Source organism: Penicillium cosmopolitanum (assembly GCF_028827165.1).
Source record: "Penicillium cosmopolitanum strain IBT 29677 chromosome Unknown utg000008l:1.0-4398992.0:1.0-4402845.0, whole genome shotgun sequence".
Lineage (NCBI taxonomy): Eukaryota > Fungi > Ascomycota > Eurotiomycetes > Eurotiales > Aspergillaceae > Penicillium > Penicillium cosmopolitanum.
In genome coordinates this window covers 994122-1011607 of record NW_026622678.1, presented here as the reverse complement: position 1 = coordinate 1011607, position 17486 = coordinate 994122, and the positions used below count along the sequence as shown (strand labels likewise).

At 51.4% G+C, this 17486-nt stretch overlaps 6 protein-coding genes across 6 annotated transcripts; 3 read left to right on the top strand and 3 right to left on the bottom strand.

The window, feature by feature from the left end:
* Positions 1 to 860: 860 nt before the first annotated feature.
* Positions 861 to 1733, top strand: N7509_006927 (uncharacterized protein; the record flags this gene model as incomplete). The annotated part of the gene is made up of 2 exons (XM_056631564.1): positions 861 to 881; positions 1164 to 1733. 2 exons carry the CDS (start codon positions 861 to 863, stop codon positions 1731 to 1733), a joined length of 591 nt encoding a protein of 196 aa, XP_056487115.1.
* A 404-nt stretch (positions 1734 to 2137) lies between these two features.
* N7509_006926 (histidine--tRNA ligase) lies at positions 2138 to 3968 on the top strand (the record flags this gene model as incomplete). The annotated part of the gene is made up of 2 exons (XM_056631563.1): positions 2138 to 3631; positions 3687 to 3968. 2 exons carry the CDS (start codon positions 2138 to 2140, stop codon positions 3966 to 3968), a joined length of 1776 nt encoding a protein of 591 aa, XP_056487114.1.
* A 482-nt stretch (positions 3969 to 4450) lies between these two features.
* N7509_006925 (putative ubiquinone biosynthesis monooxgenase (Coq6)) lies at positions 4451 to 6040 on the bottom strand (the record flags this gene model as incomplete). Its single annotated transcript, XM_056631562.1, has 2 exons — positions 4451 to 5805; positions 5869 to 6040. 2 exons carry the CDS (start codon positions 6038 to 6040, stop codon positions 4451 to 4453), a joined length of 1527 nt encoding a protein of 508 aa, XP_056487113.1.
* A 531-nt stretch (positions 6041 to 6571) lies between these two features.
* Positions 6572 to 8180, bottom strand: N7509_006924 (sorting nexin-4; the record flags this gene model as incomplete). The annotated part of the gene is made up of 2 exons (XM_056631561.1): positions 6572 to 7759; positions 7887 to 8180. 2 exons carry the CDS (start codon positions 8178 to 8180, stop codon positions 6572 to 6574), a joined length of 1482 nt encoding a protein of 493 aa, XP_056487112.1.
* A 554-nt stretch (positions 8181 to 8734) lies between these two features.
* kexB (kexin kexB) lies at positions 8735 to 11319 on the bottom strand (the record flags this gene model as incomplete). Its single annotated transcript, XM_056631560.1, has 2 exons — positions 8735 to 9512; positions 9572 to 11319. 2 exons carry the CDS (start codon positions 11317 to 11319, stop codon positions 8735 to 8737), a joined length of 2526 nt encoding a protein of 841 aa, XP_056487111.1.
* Positions 11320 to 12628: 1309 nt separating this feature from the next.
* Positions 12629 to 16948, top strand: N7509_006922 (uncharacterized protein; the record flags this gene model as incomplete). The annotated part of the gene is made up of 6 exons (XM_056631559.1): positions 12629 to 13976; positions 14044 to 15311; positions 15364 to 15489; positions 15546 to 15748; positions 15806 to 16325; positions 16376 to 16948. The coding sequence occupies 6 exons, from the start codon at positions 12629 to 12631 to the stop codon at positions 16946 to 16948; spliced, it is 4038 nt and encodes a 1345-aa protein (XP_056487110.1).
* Between the last annotated feature and the right edge of the window lie 538 nt (positions 16949 to 17486).

Below are 17486 nucleotides of genomic sequence, written 5' to 3'. Positions count from 1 at the left end.
AAAGATTCGGAGAGGAAGCATGGAGCGAAGTGGTATACAGGAAGAAAGTTTTCTAGCGAGAGCGGGTGGGTGGGCTGGCACCCAGCTGCTGCTATGTGCGGCCTCAGGCTCCAACACTTCAAGTTCTCATGAACAGTGTCTAGTAGAATCGCGGCATAGGCAGTGGAAAAGGCAAACTTGGAGAACTCCGCCCTGTTTTGAATTTCAGGTTGAACTCCCTAGGTACTACTGGTATTACCCACCTGGGCAAACCGCCCCGCTTACTATTAGTACTAGATCTATATATATCTAGGTAGTACAGAGCTGTAGTCATCTCCCAGGGCTCCATACTGGCCTTGCTAGTTCAAGCCATTTACATTGCAATTCATATCGTGCTTTTGCTTTGTGCCGGGCGCAGCGTCATCCTAAAAAGTGCAATTGTAATGACAGGGGTGGTGTTGTGTTGGCATACATAAAGCATGGCAGGTTTGGCCAAGGGTCTTCCACCTTGCTTGTGTAACAACCCTGGCATTGAAAAAATATCATTCCACCGGCATGTTTGCCCATTAATGGTGCCTGCGTGTGCATATACAGGGCACAGCGCAGTGTCCAGGAGATGAGGCTGAAACAATGCAGCCAAGGCTCGGACCAGGCCGAAGTATGAGTACTAGCATATATTACCTCCGTGGTTGGTAGCCATTTTAGCCCAGATGTATCCAAAACCGGCTACTAGAAATACCTAAAATGCCCAAAGCCCCAGATTGGCTGCAAGACTCAAATAAACATGTCGACTTTCCAGAGATGCAACTCAATCATAAAATCGTCACTTTTGGTCAATTACAGAAACGGAAAAGATGGATGCAAGTTCCGAGCTTGATACAATGGCTGGTAACCTTGAGTCTGTAAGTAAATTTCCGCGATTGATAATACCTAAAACGAGATCTCGTCTAATTTTGTCCAGATGCCTTGCTTGTATTGTCTGTGGCTCTTGGTTTCTGGAGCTTGAAATGGCTAGGCCATATCATTATGACAATCCCGACGTCAAACCAAGCCTCCAGCTTATGACACAATTGTTGCATGAGTGGTGGAATACAGAGATAACAACTGGGTGAAAAATGTTAATTTACCAAGAGAGCCTCAGAACATCCGTTTTGAGTTCGGTGATTATAGCTAATATGCCCTAGTTAGCGATCACAATTGCGTACTACTTCTACAATGGCCTTTTGACAAACATGTTAACTGGGGCGGAATACAGCTCCTATGGAGCCACCCAGAAACCACTACGCGTGTCAACCCCAGTGAAAAGCAGTGAACAACTCTCAACATACTTTCTCAATATGCCGTGTCGATATGCCACACCTATTGTCGTACTCAACATCGCTCTTCACTGGTTGGTTTCTAAGAACATATACTATGTCTCCATCATTCCATATGGGCCCAAAGGTCAAGCAGGGGGTCTCGATAGCGGAGAAATTAGGTCATTGGCTTATTCGTCCTTGGCTACTTTTGTTTCTGTTCTGATTGGGGCATTGATGGTGTGTATACTGCTGGTACTATCTATACGGCGATTAGACTCCGAGATTCCAGTCACTCGGTCCTGCAGTGCCGTGATCAGCGCAGCATGTCACCCACCTAGGCATGAGGAGTCAGAATCTCATATTCTTGGGAAAATGAAATGGGGCGAGACTGCTCCACCAGCTTGGGTTCTGGATTGGTTCGGTGTCATTGAGGATGGCAAAGGCATTGCAGCGTGAAGCTGCAGAACCTGTAAAAAGCCATCATTTCAAAAGATTTACGCCTAGGTGCATTCGAGAAATCAATAATTTCAAATCCTTCAGCGATGGAGTGAGTGTAAGAGAAGGTGATAGTAGTGTTGTTAGACTGTAGCACATGATCTAAAGTCATCCCGAAGTGAAAATCACACACAACCTTGAACCTTGGAGATTTCGAAGAAGTTGAAGCTTCATAATATTATCAGCCGTGAGATCTCATGATCCCCCCTGTCATCTATACAATGGATGCGTTTAGATCGCTATCTGGACAGTGCATCGCGATGTGACGGAAAAACCCTCGGAAAAACACACCTCAAACAGAAAGAAGTCCCGTTCATCACAAATCGTGCAACGTCGACTCGCTCGCCCTGAATTGTGCGCCTTTTATGCCGTCCCTTGCTAGAAGTCTGCGCTCGACACGAAGAGCAATTGCCAACAATCTCGGCGCTGGCAGCTGTCGTCTGACTCATTACACTTTGCCTGCCCAAGGGCTGCTGCATGCGACCTCGAATCAAATTTATCCCCGTGCCCCCACCATCCCCCACCATCAAAACCACCCCCGCCGCACTCGTTACTTTTCGTCAATCCCTCACTCCGATTCGATCGACACAATGGGCAAGGATAAGAGTTCTTTCAACCTCAAAACCCCCAAGGGGACGAAGGATTGGGCGGGAAGCGATGCAATCCTGAGAGACAAAATCTTTTCGACAATTTCATCTGTGTTCAAGCGTCACGGCGGCACTGCCCTCGATACCCCCGTCTTTGAACTGCGCGAGATCCTGGCTGGAAAGTATGGTGAGGACTCCAAGCTCATCTACGACCTCCAGGACCAGGGTGGCGAAATCTGTTCACTTCGTTACGACCTCACGGTGCCGTTCGCCAGATGGCTCGCCATGAACCCTGATGTCCGCAGCATCAAGCGCTACCACATCGCCAAGGTCTACCGCCGTGACCAACCTGCCATCAGCAAGGGCCGCATGCGCGAGTTCTACCAGTGCGACTTCGATATCGCCGGTACTTTCGACGCCATGGTCCCGGATGCGGAGGTGCTGCGCATTGTGAGCGAAGTGTTTGAGGAGCTGGGATGGAATGGCCGATACACAATTAAGATCAACCACCGCAAGATTCTGGATGGTGTCTTCGCTGTGTGTGGTGTCCCCGAGGACAAGATTCGGCCGATCTCGAGTGCGGTTGATAAGCTGGACAAGATGCCATGGGCGGACGTGCGCAAGGAGATGGTTGATGATAAGGGCCTTGATGGTGCCATTGCGGACCGTATTGAGACCTATGTCATGCACAAGGGTGGTCGGGAGCTGCTGGACCGTCTGCTGCAAGACGAGGCTCTCAATGCTAATGAGTCTGCCAAGGCTGGTCTGACCGATATGGCTCTGATGATGGATTACCTTGAGGCCTTTAACTGTCTTGATAAGATCTCTTTCGACATGTCTCTGGCACGTGGCTTGGATTATTATACTGGTGTGATCTATGAGGTCGTCACTGAGGGTTCTGCCCCCGCTGTGCAGGCTGATTCCGCGGAGGCCCAAAAGCCACAAAAGCCCTCTAAGAAGAAGGCTTCTGAGGACGATGACCGATCCAATGACCCCACTCTTGGTGTTGGTAGTGTCGCTGCTGGTGGTCGTTATGATAACCTTGTGGGCATGTTCTTGCCCAAGGCTCAGATTCCCTGTGTTGGTATCTCCTTCGGTGTGGACCGCATTTTCTCCATCACTAAGGCGCGCCTCGAGCGTGAGCAGGCTGCCCAAGCTCTCCGTCGGAGTGAAGTTGACGTTTACGTCATGGCTATTGGCGGCAAGGGCTTCAACGGTATGCTCAAGGAGCGTATGGAGATGTGCCAGAAGCTTTGGAGTGCCGACATTAAGGTAATCACTGTTTGCATTCGTACCATTTAGAACCGACATACTAACATTTCCCTAGGCTGAGTTCAACTACAAGCTGAAGCCCAAGCTTCAGCAACAATTCAAGGCTGCCGAGGATGGTGGCGTTCCCTTCGGCCTCATTCTGGGCGAGAGCGAACTGGCCGAGGGCAAGGTCCGTATCAAGGAGCTGGGTCTCAAGCTTCCCGACGGCCACCCTGAGAAGGACGGTGTCGACATTGAGCTGGCCTCTTTGATTCCCGAGCTCAAGGCCCGCCTCGAAAAGAAACAGTCCGGCTCTGTCGTCAGCCTGGCGCAACAGCTCCAGGGCACGCAGGTTTAAATCATCAAGAAACGGAATCAGCAACTAAAAGCGCGGAAGGAGGCGTTTTATCTCTTTTATCGGTTCATTTACAATTTGGTCATTGCTAGCATTACCCTTCTCACTAAAATATAGACCCACTCACTAGTACATTGATTTCCTGCATTCAAAGCCTCGGTTTATCTAACCACACGCCGGATTATATAAAGCATATGTTGTGTTTTTGTTTCAAGGCAAAAAGTCTTTAGGCTGCGCATATTGATCTCAACGAGTACCCACATGAATGAGCATTCAGAAATATTTGCATTTGCCTATCTGAAATAACGAAGCCGAATCTAGCCCTGGAGCAAATAGTGCTACTAGAAATACCCGCTATCTGGCCCAAAGCCTAAACAGATCTAAAACCTGAAGAACCTTGGAATCTTGGAAATATTCATATTCGCGCTTACATTTTGACAACAAGGAAACTAGATGTACAGTATAGCAATACAACAGAAGGAAGCCTAGTAACCCTCAGCATTCTTCATCAAGAAAGACTTGACAAAAGGCAATCGATCAATCACATCCAAGCCCAGGCTACGCGCCCAGGTGATAGGTCCCTGGCCGGGAATAGTATACATCTTGTGGAGCAAATCACAAGCGCCGCCGATCTTAGCATTAGGCAGGTATCGCTCAGAAGAGTAACGCTCAAGAGTGAGAAGGTCGCCGATATCCATACCGTGCGAAACGGCATACTCGATCGTCCGTGAAAGAGCAGCCACGTCTGCCATGCCGAGGTTCAGACCTTGGCCTGCGAGCGGGTGGATGACGTGTGCAGCGTCTCCGACCAGCGCAACGCGAGGCGAGATATATTGCGAGGCGTGGCGGAAACGAAGGGGGAATGAGGCGACAGTTCCTTCTTGGACGCCGGTGGCGGAGGGTGGGATTTGTGATTGTTTAGGGGTGTGCTGGAGACGCCAGATGAGCTCGTCTTCGTGGGAGAATTGATCTGAGGATCGCTCCATGCCCATCATGTAAGTGAGGTCGGTCATGGAGAGGCGGAAGGCGGCGTTGACCATCGCCAGGAAAGCGGGGGTTGAGAGGGATTTGAGGTAGGCCGCGTTCTCGGGAGTCGTTGACCAGACGAGGGTAGCATGGTTGTTTGGCAGGGGAAGGAGAGCGATAGGTCCACCAAGAGCAGGCAGGAAGCGCTGGTAGGCTGTGCGCATGTTGGCTGGGAAAGATGGCTTGTCTGGATCGCCGAGGGCGAGAGTTGCGACGATGCCGTGTCGGTTATAATCCCATCCTTGTGTACTAATATCTGCGAATGACCGGACAGGGCTGTTGATTCCATCGGCTCCAACTAGCAGTCTCGCAGCAATTCGAGTTGGGGACTGTGCCTGTGCGCCTGGTGCAGTGGGCGCAACGGATATGATGGGCCAGGCGGACAGGTCGGGCCCTTCGCTTTGAAGATCGGATCCATTCTCAATTGAGGCAACGGTAGTGTTGGAAAAGAGAGTAAGGTTCTCGTCGCCTGAAGCCTCAATGCGCGACAATAGACCGCGTACGAGATTGGCGTTTTCCGTCATAGTAGCGACTGTGCGCATATCTTCAAATGGTGATGTTTCCGTGGACCAGTCAAACGAGATGCGCGAGCCTGTCTCCCCATCCCACACTTGCATGTCCTGGTACTCCTGTACTCGGTCGACATCGAGATGTTCCCATGCTTTAATTTTGCGCAAAAACTCAACGGTTGAGGGTGTCAAACTGCTAACTCGATTGGAGAACTGGGTTGAATCGAGGTCCCAGCTGCGGGCCTTGCGGAGGTCTTGGCTTTCGACGAGGGCGACTTTCAACTTTGAGGTTACCGGGGAAGCTCCTGAAATAATGGAATATTAGCATCGGATATTGGGATCTCGCATTGAAGGGTTGCATGACGTACGAAGCGCGGCCAGAAGTCCTAGGCCCGCCGGGCCACCACCAACGCAGACCACGTCGTAGATCTCGGGTGTTTGGCTCGAATTGGTGGCGAATCGACGTCGACCGGCTCCGATTCCATTGCGACATGAATGGCAAACATATGGCCGCAGAGCGGCTCTGGAAATTGAACGCATTGTGTTTGACTTTGGCATGAAGTAGATCGGATGATCAAGATGTTGAAGTCAGCCCATGTGCCGAGCAACTGATCACGTGAGTAGAACATCCCCAAAGAAGTATACATGGATATAGAGCATGTAGATCGAGCCCGGAAAGCTCTGTGTATACATATTCAGACGATGATTTAATGAGCTCAAATTGTAGAGATAAGACTGCTAGTAGCATTATAGCAGTGGAACTTGAAGTAAGGTCACTGGTGTTGTTACCTGGCACAATGAATTAAGGATGCGCTAGTATCGCGAGATTTACAGCTGGAGGTCCAACCATACTACACGATGTATACGAAGCCCGAAAGTAGTTTGAGTTTATCGATTCTAATAGATTCGACGAAATCACCAAGCTTAGACGTTGTACAATTAAAGCCGTGGTGTCGTCTCGAGAGAAAAGCAATGGTGGCATTGCGGGTATGAAATGCAATGACAAGCTAGCCAAGTAAATAGGACAAAACTACACCGAATCCATCTCAGAGTAATTGCCATGAATCAGCGTCACCGCCCACCTAATACTGGATCGGCGTCCAGGTCGAAATCGGCATCACCTTCCATCTCCGCAATAAATCGTTCCCAGGTTGAAAGGACGCCTTGGTAGAATTCGATATGCGAGTCGGCGAAACTGCCCAGGGAGTCGCGGAATTCCACGGCCTTTATGCGCTCGAAATCTGCCACTTCACGCACGACTTCTTCGTCAAACATCTCCGAAGTCGTCTTTGCCGACTCTACTTCGCGGGTAAGTTCATCAATGCGGAGCTCAAGCTTGCGAACTCGCTCCCGACGGGATTGTTCGTGGTCAACTCCGCGCATGTCTTCCATTTTCGATCGAATGAAGGAGGCTGGTGAGGAGGTGAGAGGGTTGGATGCATAGTAGGCGGCTGGGTTGCTGGCAAGTGAGTCGCGTTCAGCCACAGCCTTGTTACGGTAATCGACGAGAGCCTCAAAGTCAAGCTGCTTTTGTTCGCGTGTCTTGAGAAGGGCCTTGACAGAGAGAATGTAGGCATCCATATCGCGCAGCGAACCCAAATAATTCTGATCGGTGTGGTCCTTTAATCCACGCACCCCACGAGCGGTCTCTTCAACGGAAGCCGCGAACACCTGCAAGGGCATCTCCACCGCCGGCTCGAGAGGAACGAGTTTGCGGAACTGCGTCGCTAGCTCTGTGTAATCAGTCTCCAGGTCGGACTCTCGCCGTGCGACCCGCGCCACGGTCTTTTCCACATGCGAAAGATCTTCGTCCAGCTTGTCGGCCTTTTCCTTGACCTCGATGAAGCGCTGATCCGGCTTGTGAACCTTAGTGAACGCGTTGACGAAGCTGTCGGTGAAATTATCAAAGATGCCCGTACTCGCATTGTCCGTGGTGGCATTCACGGTGGTGCGGTTACCATGCAGCCTTACATGGGCATTCCAGTCCGGCGATTCCAGGAAGATGATGAGAAGAGGTGCTCGGCGAAGTACTGGGTGCAGGGTCAAGCGTTTGAGAAATCGATGCAACGACCAAGCTCGTCGTGTAGTGAATTCCGGACCGAACCGGTCTCCTCGGACGTACTCCATCTTGTGCTTGTCTGGGAGTGGGGGGACGGCGCATGCTGGGTATTCGCGGTAGAGGGTCTTATACAGAAAATAGAAATCCGTAAATCGTCGTCGTACGCTAAATTCGGATTTCTGGAATGACTTGAAATCGGTCTGTAAAGCCATGATATTAGAAGTGAACTGTATGCGACATTGACGGGGGCTCCCGAGGTGCATAGGCAGCAGCGCCGCTTCGCACATCGCAGGTTTCTTGTAACCCCCACGAAGGTCTGGTACTCACACTCGTTGTAACCAAGTACGAAATGTATGTATCTTTTGTGCCTTCATTCTCTTTGAGAGGTGTATCAACTCTGCACTCGAGTACACCGTCTCCGATGCCAGCCAGGTCCACGGCGTCGGCCAGCGCGCCAGCCTGGGGCTCTTCGTGAGCTGAGCTCATCCTTCGCTTGCCATTGGTGTCATGATCAAAGGTCGGTGGTGCTTCTGCGTCTGTTCCGGAGGTTGTCGGGCGAGAGGCATCGCTGTCTGCATCATGTTTCCAGGAGACGCTGTCGAAGTCGTCGTGTTGATCCATCGCGGGGAAGGGCGGTCGGTCAACCGTGGTCGCCCGACGGAAATGCTGTGGTGATCAACGTCAAAGAGCACGAGTAACAAGGTATTGAGGGTTACAAGGATCGGATGTGATGGGGGAACGCAAAATGGGGGGCGGAGGTGGAGGCGGGAGGAGCTGGGAAGCTGGTGATCGTCGAACCCCAAGGCGGAGTCCCGAGTGCGGCACCGTCGTCATCGGAGGGGTGGGCTACCATAGATACAATGTAGGTGTTTGGTACAGCTCATATCGTGTAAACTTTGAGTATCTAAGGTTTGATTCACGGAATATATATGAAATAAGAAAGAAAAAATGTATTGTGGGAAGGGATCCTTTAATTCTTCTCTTCATTATGCACAGAATGCTTTTTGCATTCCTTTCGTGGTAAGATGTACATGGACGCCAGGCAGCCGATCCGATCTAATCCCCAAACACAAACATAAAACACGGACTTGCCCTAGTTCAATATATCCCCATATAACATAAATGACACAGTCCAGCCCAATGCAAGGAAAATGCATGACAACAAAAAAATCACACTATTTCTTTTCCGACAAGAGATGGCTGCCGGGCGAGTCGTCTTCGCCCTCACCATCCTTCTCTGAGATCCTGGTTAGCCCATCACGATAAGGCTCATCGTCATCATCTTCGCTAAACAGCTCTTCGTCGCTTTCGCCAGCAAATGCGTTATACAGTTCACCACCGCGGCGCTGGGTTCGACCAGTGCCACCGGTCATCGGATGCATCTCATCCTCATCCTCAATAATTTCAAAATCGTAGTCATCCTGAGCGCTGGTGCGACGACGCTTAACGCGTTGGAGTTGGAAGTAGACACCCAAACCAATGAAGAATACAATAATCATGGCCAAAGACGCATAAATCCAAACTTGAGTCCTCTTCGAAGCACCGAATGAGGGCAAGAAGTGGGCCAGTTTGCTGTCCGAGGCGGCAGTGGAAGTAGGCGTCGCGCTTGCGGTTGTGCTGGCAGCATCAGTCTCAGTAGCATCCAACTCTACCGCAGGGTTTGCCTCGCTTGACTGGGAAGGCTTTTGGTTGATAGGCCTGTCATGCTGGTCGTCAGGATTTGTGGGAGTAGCGGTCTTCGTCGGCCCAGGTTGAACAGAGGTTGTCGCCACATGGGCTTCCTCGTAGGGGTGGTCATCGTCATGGTCATTGGGCAATGGGTGAAGGGGTTGATCGGTTCCATCGATAGCCTCTCCCCAGAGATTGAGTCTCCAGTCGATGAACTGACCGCTGTGCTCATTGACAATGGTATCCTTGACGATGACTGACCATTCGCCCACAGGTGACTCGCCCCTATTATCCAGGTTAGTCGTTTAGTCAAAGGGAAATAGAGACCCAGGATGAAAACATACCAGTGAGCAACGGTCATAAATGTCCAGTCCTCATATCCAGAATTTACGTCGTCGTATTTGCGGGTAACACTGAGATGGCTGACAATTCCACTTGGGCTGCGCAGCTCCACGCTTAGGTCACCGCGACGAGTGTGGTTGACATTCATCGTTACCGTCACGTGCTCGACTCGGGCAAAGTTGGCGCCTTTCATTTGATCGCCAGTGACTGTGTACCGACTGATTAATCCTTGGGAACCCTGAGGGATGTCATTGTGAACACGCAGCCAAGGCGAGTGGTACCAGGCCTGAGGCTTCACTAGTTCCCAGTCGCGGGCCTTTTGAACCAAGGAATAGGAATCGACCTTTCCAAAGCCCCAATCGTGGCTAAAGATGCGGCCGGAGGGAGACTTCTGCCAACTTCCGTCATCCTCATGGACTGGGACAGCAGTCTCTACCATCAGATATTGGATATCACGCCAAGTGAGCTCGGGCCGAACACTGAGAGCAAGAGCGATAGAGCCTGCAGCGAGTGGACCAGCCGCAGAGGTACCACCGTGCCCGGAGTAGCATTGGTTGGTACCAACGTCAGTTGTGTGGATTGCGCTGCTGCCTCCGCTGCTATACGCTACCACCAGCTGAGCCGAGCATGACTCGGAATAGGTTGGGTGGTCTCCGTTTCGGTCGATGGCACCGACCGTGACGCTGTAGATACTGTTGGTGTACCCGTCGAAGTTGCAATTATCATCATAGGTCGCACCGTTGCCGGCCGCAAACACAAAGACCGAGCCTTTTCCATGCCGACCCTTCTGCACACCATTGACCATTGCTCGTTTGATAAGCATTCCTGGGGCGTCCATAGTTTTGCCGTCATCCATGGGACCCCAAGAGCAGGAGTAGATGTCGTTCTGTTGGTATTTGTAATTGATGGATGCCGCTTCATCCTCATCCGAAATGGCAGCGGACAGAATTCGAATGCCTGCAATCCTGCTGCCGTATGCCACGCCAACTCCACACACATCATTCTTCGCAGCAGCGATTTCTCCGGAGCAGCGGGTGCCGTGCTTGTCGTCGGAAAGAACAGGGCGTGGCTCCGGACCACCCGCGTTGTAATCCCATGAGCCCTCGGCGAAGTAGTTGGGCTTGAGGTCGTTGCTATACATGTCTAACCCATCGTCGACGACGGCCGTCACTACACCTTCGCCTGTCACGCCTTCGAGCCACAGGCCTGTGACATTGAGATCATGACCCGGTTGAAGGGGATTGAAAAGGTGCCACTGATCCTTGAAGATTGGATCGGTGATTCCCAGGGTATGCATAATTTCGGTTTGGGCTTCGGAAGGTTTGATTTGACTCTCTGCTGCAAACCGACGATCGATTTTGGGCATGGGAGGTGGGATGCGCTTGTGTAGTCGTTGCCTGGGGCGGGCAAGCTGCTCCGACCATAGAATACCATCTAGAGGGTCGGCACTTCGGGCGGATATGACAGGCTCTCCTCGTCGCCGAAGGTTTCGCTTCGATCGGAGTCCGTTTAGGAGGGCATTGAAATCGTCGCTTTGTTCTTTGGGGAGCGAGAAGGTATGGTGGCCGGCCAGTTCGCCGATTTGGCCTTCATGACGTGCACCGAGGGCGTCTGCGATATGGGAGGGAGGGGTATCATCGTCGAGATGGAGGGCGAAAAACTCGCGGGATTCGATGGCGCGAGGGTGAACGTTGGCGGAGGCAGCGCCGGCGAGGCTCAAGGCCACAGCGATGGCGCTGGCGACACGCATGATGAATGGGGTGGGCGGGTGGAGGCGAGGTGGAAGCACTCGCTCTTCACGAAGACGAGTAAGGGATCAAAGGCGCAGCTGCCATGAACGATATCCCGTTCCTTTCAAAGATAATAGCGGTCAAGAAATGTGTACCCAAGAGAAAGGGGAGGTTGGAAGGGGGAAGATGGGGGAAGTGGCAAGCAGAGTTGAGTTGAGGGAGAATAGGAGGATCGTCGGGGGGCCACTCAGTAATACACACGGGACCCTGATGATCCAGCATATGCAGCCCCGTTTCTGTAGGTTTTGGAGGGTTCTGAGGATGGCCAGATTGGTCTTGACCAGGGGTGTTCCAGCTAGAGACAAAGAGGTCGAAACAAAAGAGACAAGACAGACTAGACAAGACCACGGTCGCGGCCTTGCCTTGGCTTACGTAGCAAGGTCATTGGCCGACTTGGTATCGGGCGTCTAGAAATAGTAACAGAGAGAAAGTTACTGAGTTCATGGAGTACGAGTACTTCGTACTGTACGGAGTACATGGCATACATTAGGCAGGACACCACTAGCCTGCGAGTCCTTGCATGGGGATTGTGCCTTGGAGCTCCACTGGTCTAGAAGTATACGGAGGTGTCCATATAGTGTGCGGAGTGGGAGAGTGCGGATACGAATGGAGTAACTATTTAGTTAGTCCATAGGCTGTAGTAGACATAGTAGACAGAGTAAATAAACCACTCTCCTTGGCACTCTGAAAATGTCAGAATTTATTTCCATTTTTAATTTGTATTTTCTTATTTCCCTATTTTACTACTGCACTAGAAGTCCAATTACACACGTCCAATGACGGTGGGCCCCGCGAAGGCTGGGGCTCCCCAGCCACCAGAGTTGACTGTTGAAAGTTGCGAGTTGCCCTATAGTTGCTCTCTACTACCACTCCGTTCTTCCCCTCCCCTCTTTTCTTCCTTCTCCCAAGTCTTCACTGCAATTGCAAACCCGCCCTCCAGTCATTCCAGACTCATTTCTCCTTTCGCCGCTCAGAATCTCAGGCTCGAGGGACTGCGAAATCCCCGTGCAACCCGATCTCGGGCGATGAGGTGGTGAGTCTACGTTAGGCACCAGACAGAGCGACATTGCGCCCACGTTTCAGAAGAAGCAGAAGGTTGGACTGAAGAATGTAAGTCGAATTTCTTGTTTCCCCCATCTTTCCTGCCCTTCAAAACAATGGGTTGGTGAGTGATAGAGTTAACCAGAACCGTTGGTTAGCTGGGTCCACCGAACAAGTTTCGTCGATTGACTGGTTCTCTCCCCGCGAGAGATAGTAATAACAAAATAAATGGCCGCCGCGGCAATGCGCGACTCGCCTGAAATGGCAAATGGCAATTCTAATCACCGGAATCCCAATGGTACCAATTCGGATTCGGGTCGCAGACAGTCGATAGCCGGTCCAGCGACGATGGACTATGAAGATGAGCCGACGTACGAGCCTACAGCAGCAGAACGTCGATATCCACGTTCCGCGCCCAAGGCCACCGCTGCTGCCAGATCATCCGGCCAGGCCGGTCGATCCTTTTCTGCGCGTGCTCGAGATTTTCCGGCCGATGAATCAAACTATACAACTCGCAGGTCGACACTACAAACACCACCGGGGTTAACAGAGGAATCAACCACGCCTCGAGGCCTCCCACCTGCGGAATATATCCAAGACACGCAGCAGAATGAAGAGCATCAGGTCGAGGCTCCCACCGCGCCAGCGAGCATGTCGTCAGCCCCGAGCCGATCAAACACTGTCCGTTCTACAAATGGACCTCGTAAAGATTGGGCTTCGGACCGTTCGCCCTTGCAAAAGCTCGAGGTGACCCTTTCTGGAATCACCAAGGAAGAAAAACGGGCCCGAATGCAAGAAGCTGAGATGCGATTGCGAGAGCGCATGGCCCGCAAAAAGGTCGAGCGTGAGAAAGCGGAGGCAAAGACACAGGCAACAGCTACTGCTCCCGAGCCAAACGTGAAGCAGAATGTGCCTTCAGACAACCGTGCAGCCCCCGGTCCTACTAGAAAAGGGGAGAGGAAGAATGTCGTCCTTGAAGAAGCGACGACTGATGCACTGAAGGCAGGGCCGCGACAACATGGTGGATTTACTGTTCCTGGGCGTCATCATCAAAATGAAGTGAACAGTCCTCAATACCCGGCCGTTCGAAGCCCTGAAAACGCTCAGTACGCACAAGCCGAAGATGCTATCCCGCAGTCTGCGAAGTTAGGCAATGTGCCTCGAAGATCAGTCACAGTGAGCGGACCCTCAGCAAAGAATGGGCCTGCTGGGAACCAGCCTGTGCGTAGTCAGTCCCTTGCCCAAAGGGGCCCTACTGCGCCAATGCAACCAACGGATGTTATTGTCAGCAACGAAAGGCTAGAAACGCCTCCAACAGCCCGAACGGCTCATGATAGCGTCGAATCTCACTCCAAAAAGCGACAGACTGTGTCTTTCAATGTGCCGCCACCGACGCCTCCGCCGATTTTCGAGTGGAAAAATGCGCCGGTCGCTCAGCTTGGATCAACAGACTTTGATTTCCAGCATATGGATATGGACCGAAGCAAAGCATGGTGGGAAGGAGGCGGCACAACCGATCGACGAAAGAGCAGAGCCCTACCCAAAAACTATAAGACCCCGGCTCAAAAGCTGACAGGTAAGCCTTTCAACTTCAACCCTGGGTTCCTAGCGTGAAATAAGTAACTAAAGCTAATATTGAATAGGTGTCACTGAAACTAAAAACTTCGAACCAAAACTGTTCCTCAGATGTGGTCCTCTGCTCCGGTACACGGGTATTAAGAAGTTCAAAGTTGATGGCGTACACGGTACTGTTGAGAAGGATATATGGCGAGGTTCTATTTTGATCGTCACGAAGGACAGCCGCTCTTCTTACGATACGCCGCCCTCATTGCGCCTGTTTTCCCAGCCAATGGACCTTCTTCCTCCTCCGCCAGCCGAAGTCAGCGGTGAAGAACTGGCTCCTGAATATATCGACCCCACTGCTGGTCTTATGAAGGTTGGACGAGACGGACGACCTCTTTATGTCAAGCCAGTTGACCACCTGGAGGAAGAAGTCGACTTATCTTCGGTAGAAAATGATGACGGCATATATGAGCTGTCACCCAGTCAGATAGACGACAACCCTGGGGGGTCCAAGCAACCAATTCCTGCAAACCGAATCAATTCCGTTGATGGCGAAACGGCAGGGTTACACCGTGATATTCCCGGCGTTCGCCTCTACGCTGACTCTGCTAGAGATGTGACCTTTTGGAGGTTCAATCTCGAGGTCGAGCTTGGCTCAACCCAACAGCGAATTGCGTACAGAATTAACCGCGGACCAGCACTGGGCTTCTGGGTTCCGGCTGCAGGCCAGCCGATGAACATAATGTTCCACAGCGGCAATGGATTTGGTCCCTCTGTCGATTCAAATCGTTTCTGCGGACCCGATCCTCTCTGGCGAGATATTTTGAACGAGCACCAGACTCGACCATTCCATGTGATGATTGGTGGAGGTGACCAGATATTTAATGATACCGTCATGACGGAATCGGTCTTTTTCCAGGAATGGATCAAGATCAAAAACGCTGCGGAAAGATATGGTGCTCCGTTTACTCCTGAGTTCCGTGCCGAGCTCGAGCAATTCTACCTGCAGCGCTACGCAGCCTGGTTCTCACAGGGCCTCTTCTCTCTCGCCAACTCTCAAATCCCGATGGTCAACATGTGGAACGATCATGAAATCTTCGAGGGATTCGGGTCTTACCATGAGGAATTCATGCAGAGCGCTGTCATTTCGGGTCTTGGAAAGATTGCGTTCAAGTATTATTTACTATTCCAGCACCACAGCGTTCCAGATGAGACGGAGATTGAAGAGCCTAGTTGGCTTCTTGGTGCCCAGCCAGGCCCCTACATTGAGCAGAGAAGTCGAAACCTGTTCATGTCTCTTGGTAGTGATGTTGTTTTGCTGGGCCTGGATTGTCGAACCGAGCGAAGGGTAAGATTATCATACCATTTACCTCAAAGAATATCCACTAATTGATTTACAGAGCAACGAAGTCCTTGCTGAGGCAACTTGTGACCTAATTTGGGACCGCTGCCATCAGGAGATTGTCAGAGGAGAGACGAAACATTTGATTGTTCTTTCCAGTGTTCCTATTGCCTACCCTCGAGTGGTGAGTTTCTCCTATGCTCTTCTCTGAAAGAAAATCCGAGCTAACCAAAACGCCAGGCTATGCTTAAAAACTTCATGAACAGCCGCAAATCCATTGGCAAAGCAGGCATGATAGGAGGACTGGTCAACAGATCTGGTGGCAACGTGGAGGTATATGATGACCACTGGGCCGGAAAGCATCTCAAGTCCGAAAGAACCTGGCTAGTTGAAGATCTCCAAGATCTTGCCGCGGAAAAGTCCGTTCGGGTGACCATTCTCAGGTATGACTTCATTTCATTCACATTTCGTCTGAAAGCATGCTAATACGTATCCTACAGTGGCGATGTCCACCTTGCTGCAATCGGCCAATTCTATTCCAACCCTAAGCTTGACGTTGCGAAGGACCGGGACTACCGCTATATGCCGAATATCATCTCTTCGGCCATTGCCGACATGCCGGAGACGGAGATTATTTCAGATACTCTCAATAAACGCAACACGGTGCACCACATGGATTCCAACACGGATGAGGATATAATTCCCATCTTCACGCAGGACGTGAATGGCAAATCTCGAAACAACAAGCGCTTGCTTCCGCGACGAAACTGGTGCTCAATTCGAGAATATATCCCGGGATCAACCCCAGGCAGCACACCCGAGCCCCAAACTCCAGAAGAACCCGAACCCCGTCCTGGTATGCTCCAGCGCACTCTATCTCTCGGAAGGGGTGACAAGGGACCAGGCGGCAAGCCTGGACTACTTCGACGACTATCGACAAAGGGCCCGCCCCCTACAAGAACCATGAGTTTCGGACGAAACCACAATGTTCTTGCTCGCCGCTCCAGTGTCGACTCCCCTGTTCCTCGGCCCATGGAGGGCGGTGATAGTTACTTCCCGGAACATTGCAGGAGCCACAGCCTGGCATCTTCCATCGTCGACCAACAAATCTCAGCGAAAAGGCCGCCAAGCGAGCAGTTAAGGAAGGAGACGATGGCGCCGGCGCTTTTGTCAATCTTGAGAGAGGATTGGCGATTACATTGAACATGGAAGTCAACCCTCAAGACCCTTCGGGCATCACAGTCCCATACAAGCTCCTAGTTCCTGCACTCCAATACGAAGGAAACGAAGATGACCCGGCCCCGACGCAGGTCAAGAAGGGCTGGCGCAAGTGGTTGAATGTACCACGCAGAAAGAAGGCCCCCCGGGCCCAGCAAGCAGACGATGATGATGAGGGCAGCGATGAAGATGCCGATGATATTGAAGACCACGACACCATCAATAATACCCGGGCCAATGCTGCTGCGTCCCATCAGTATGAGGGATATCCTGGCAGCGATGAGGACTCCGAGGGAGAGGTGCCTCAGCGATTGCCTCCCCATGCTCTTGTCGACGACTCATCCCCCACTGAGGGAGAGGATGATTACTCTTACTCGGACGAAGAACCAGCACCACGCAAGAAAAAGTGGTTTGGAGTGCTTTGATTGTTCTGTACACTATGACGATTTACGCTTGGGTACCCTCCGAGGGTTCTCCTTACGATCTGTATGACCTTTTTTAGATTAGCCGGATATCTGCGATTTAGCATATGATTTTTCCGCCGGATAATGCAATTTGATTTTTTCCCCTGCAGCAAGAGATGAGGATTAGTGACTAAATCATAATAAGCTTTGAAATATAGAACGTTCTTTTGACAGTGCCAGTCGGGTCCACATGCATCTAATCTTTGCTGAGTGATCAGCCCTAGACCGCCCTCGGCGGGGAGCCTCACTACGTAGTGAGTATGGCGTGATACCGAGCCGAGTGCGCCGTGAGGACTGACCGCATAATCGACAGAGCCATCTAGAAGATGATCTTAAATGTAAGCCGTACAGTGTACAAATTACCATCTTTTATCTATGATCCACACTAGTTAGCTCCGTCGGAAACGGAACCTCTCCTGCAAAGTGATGTGATACTCAGTAATTGTATGGATTACCTTAGCAGGTCTCGGCCTGATCACGTGCCGGGGTGCTTAGAAAG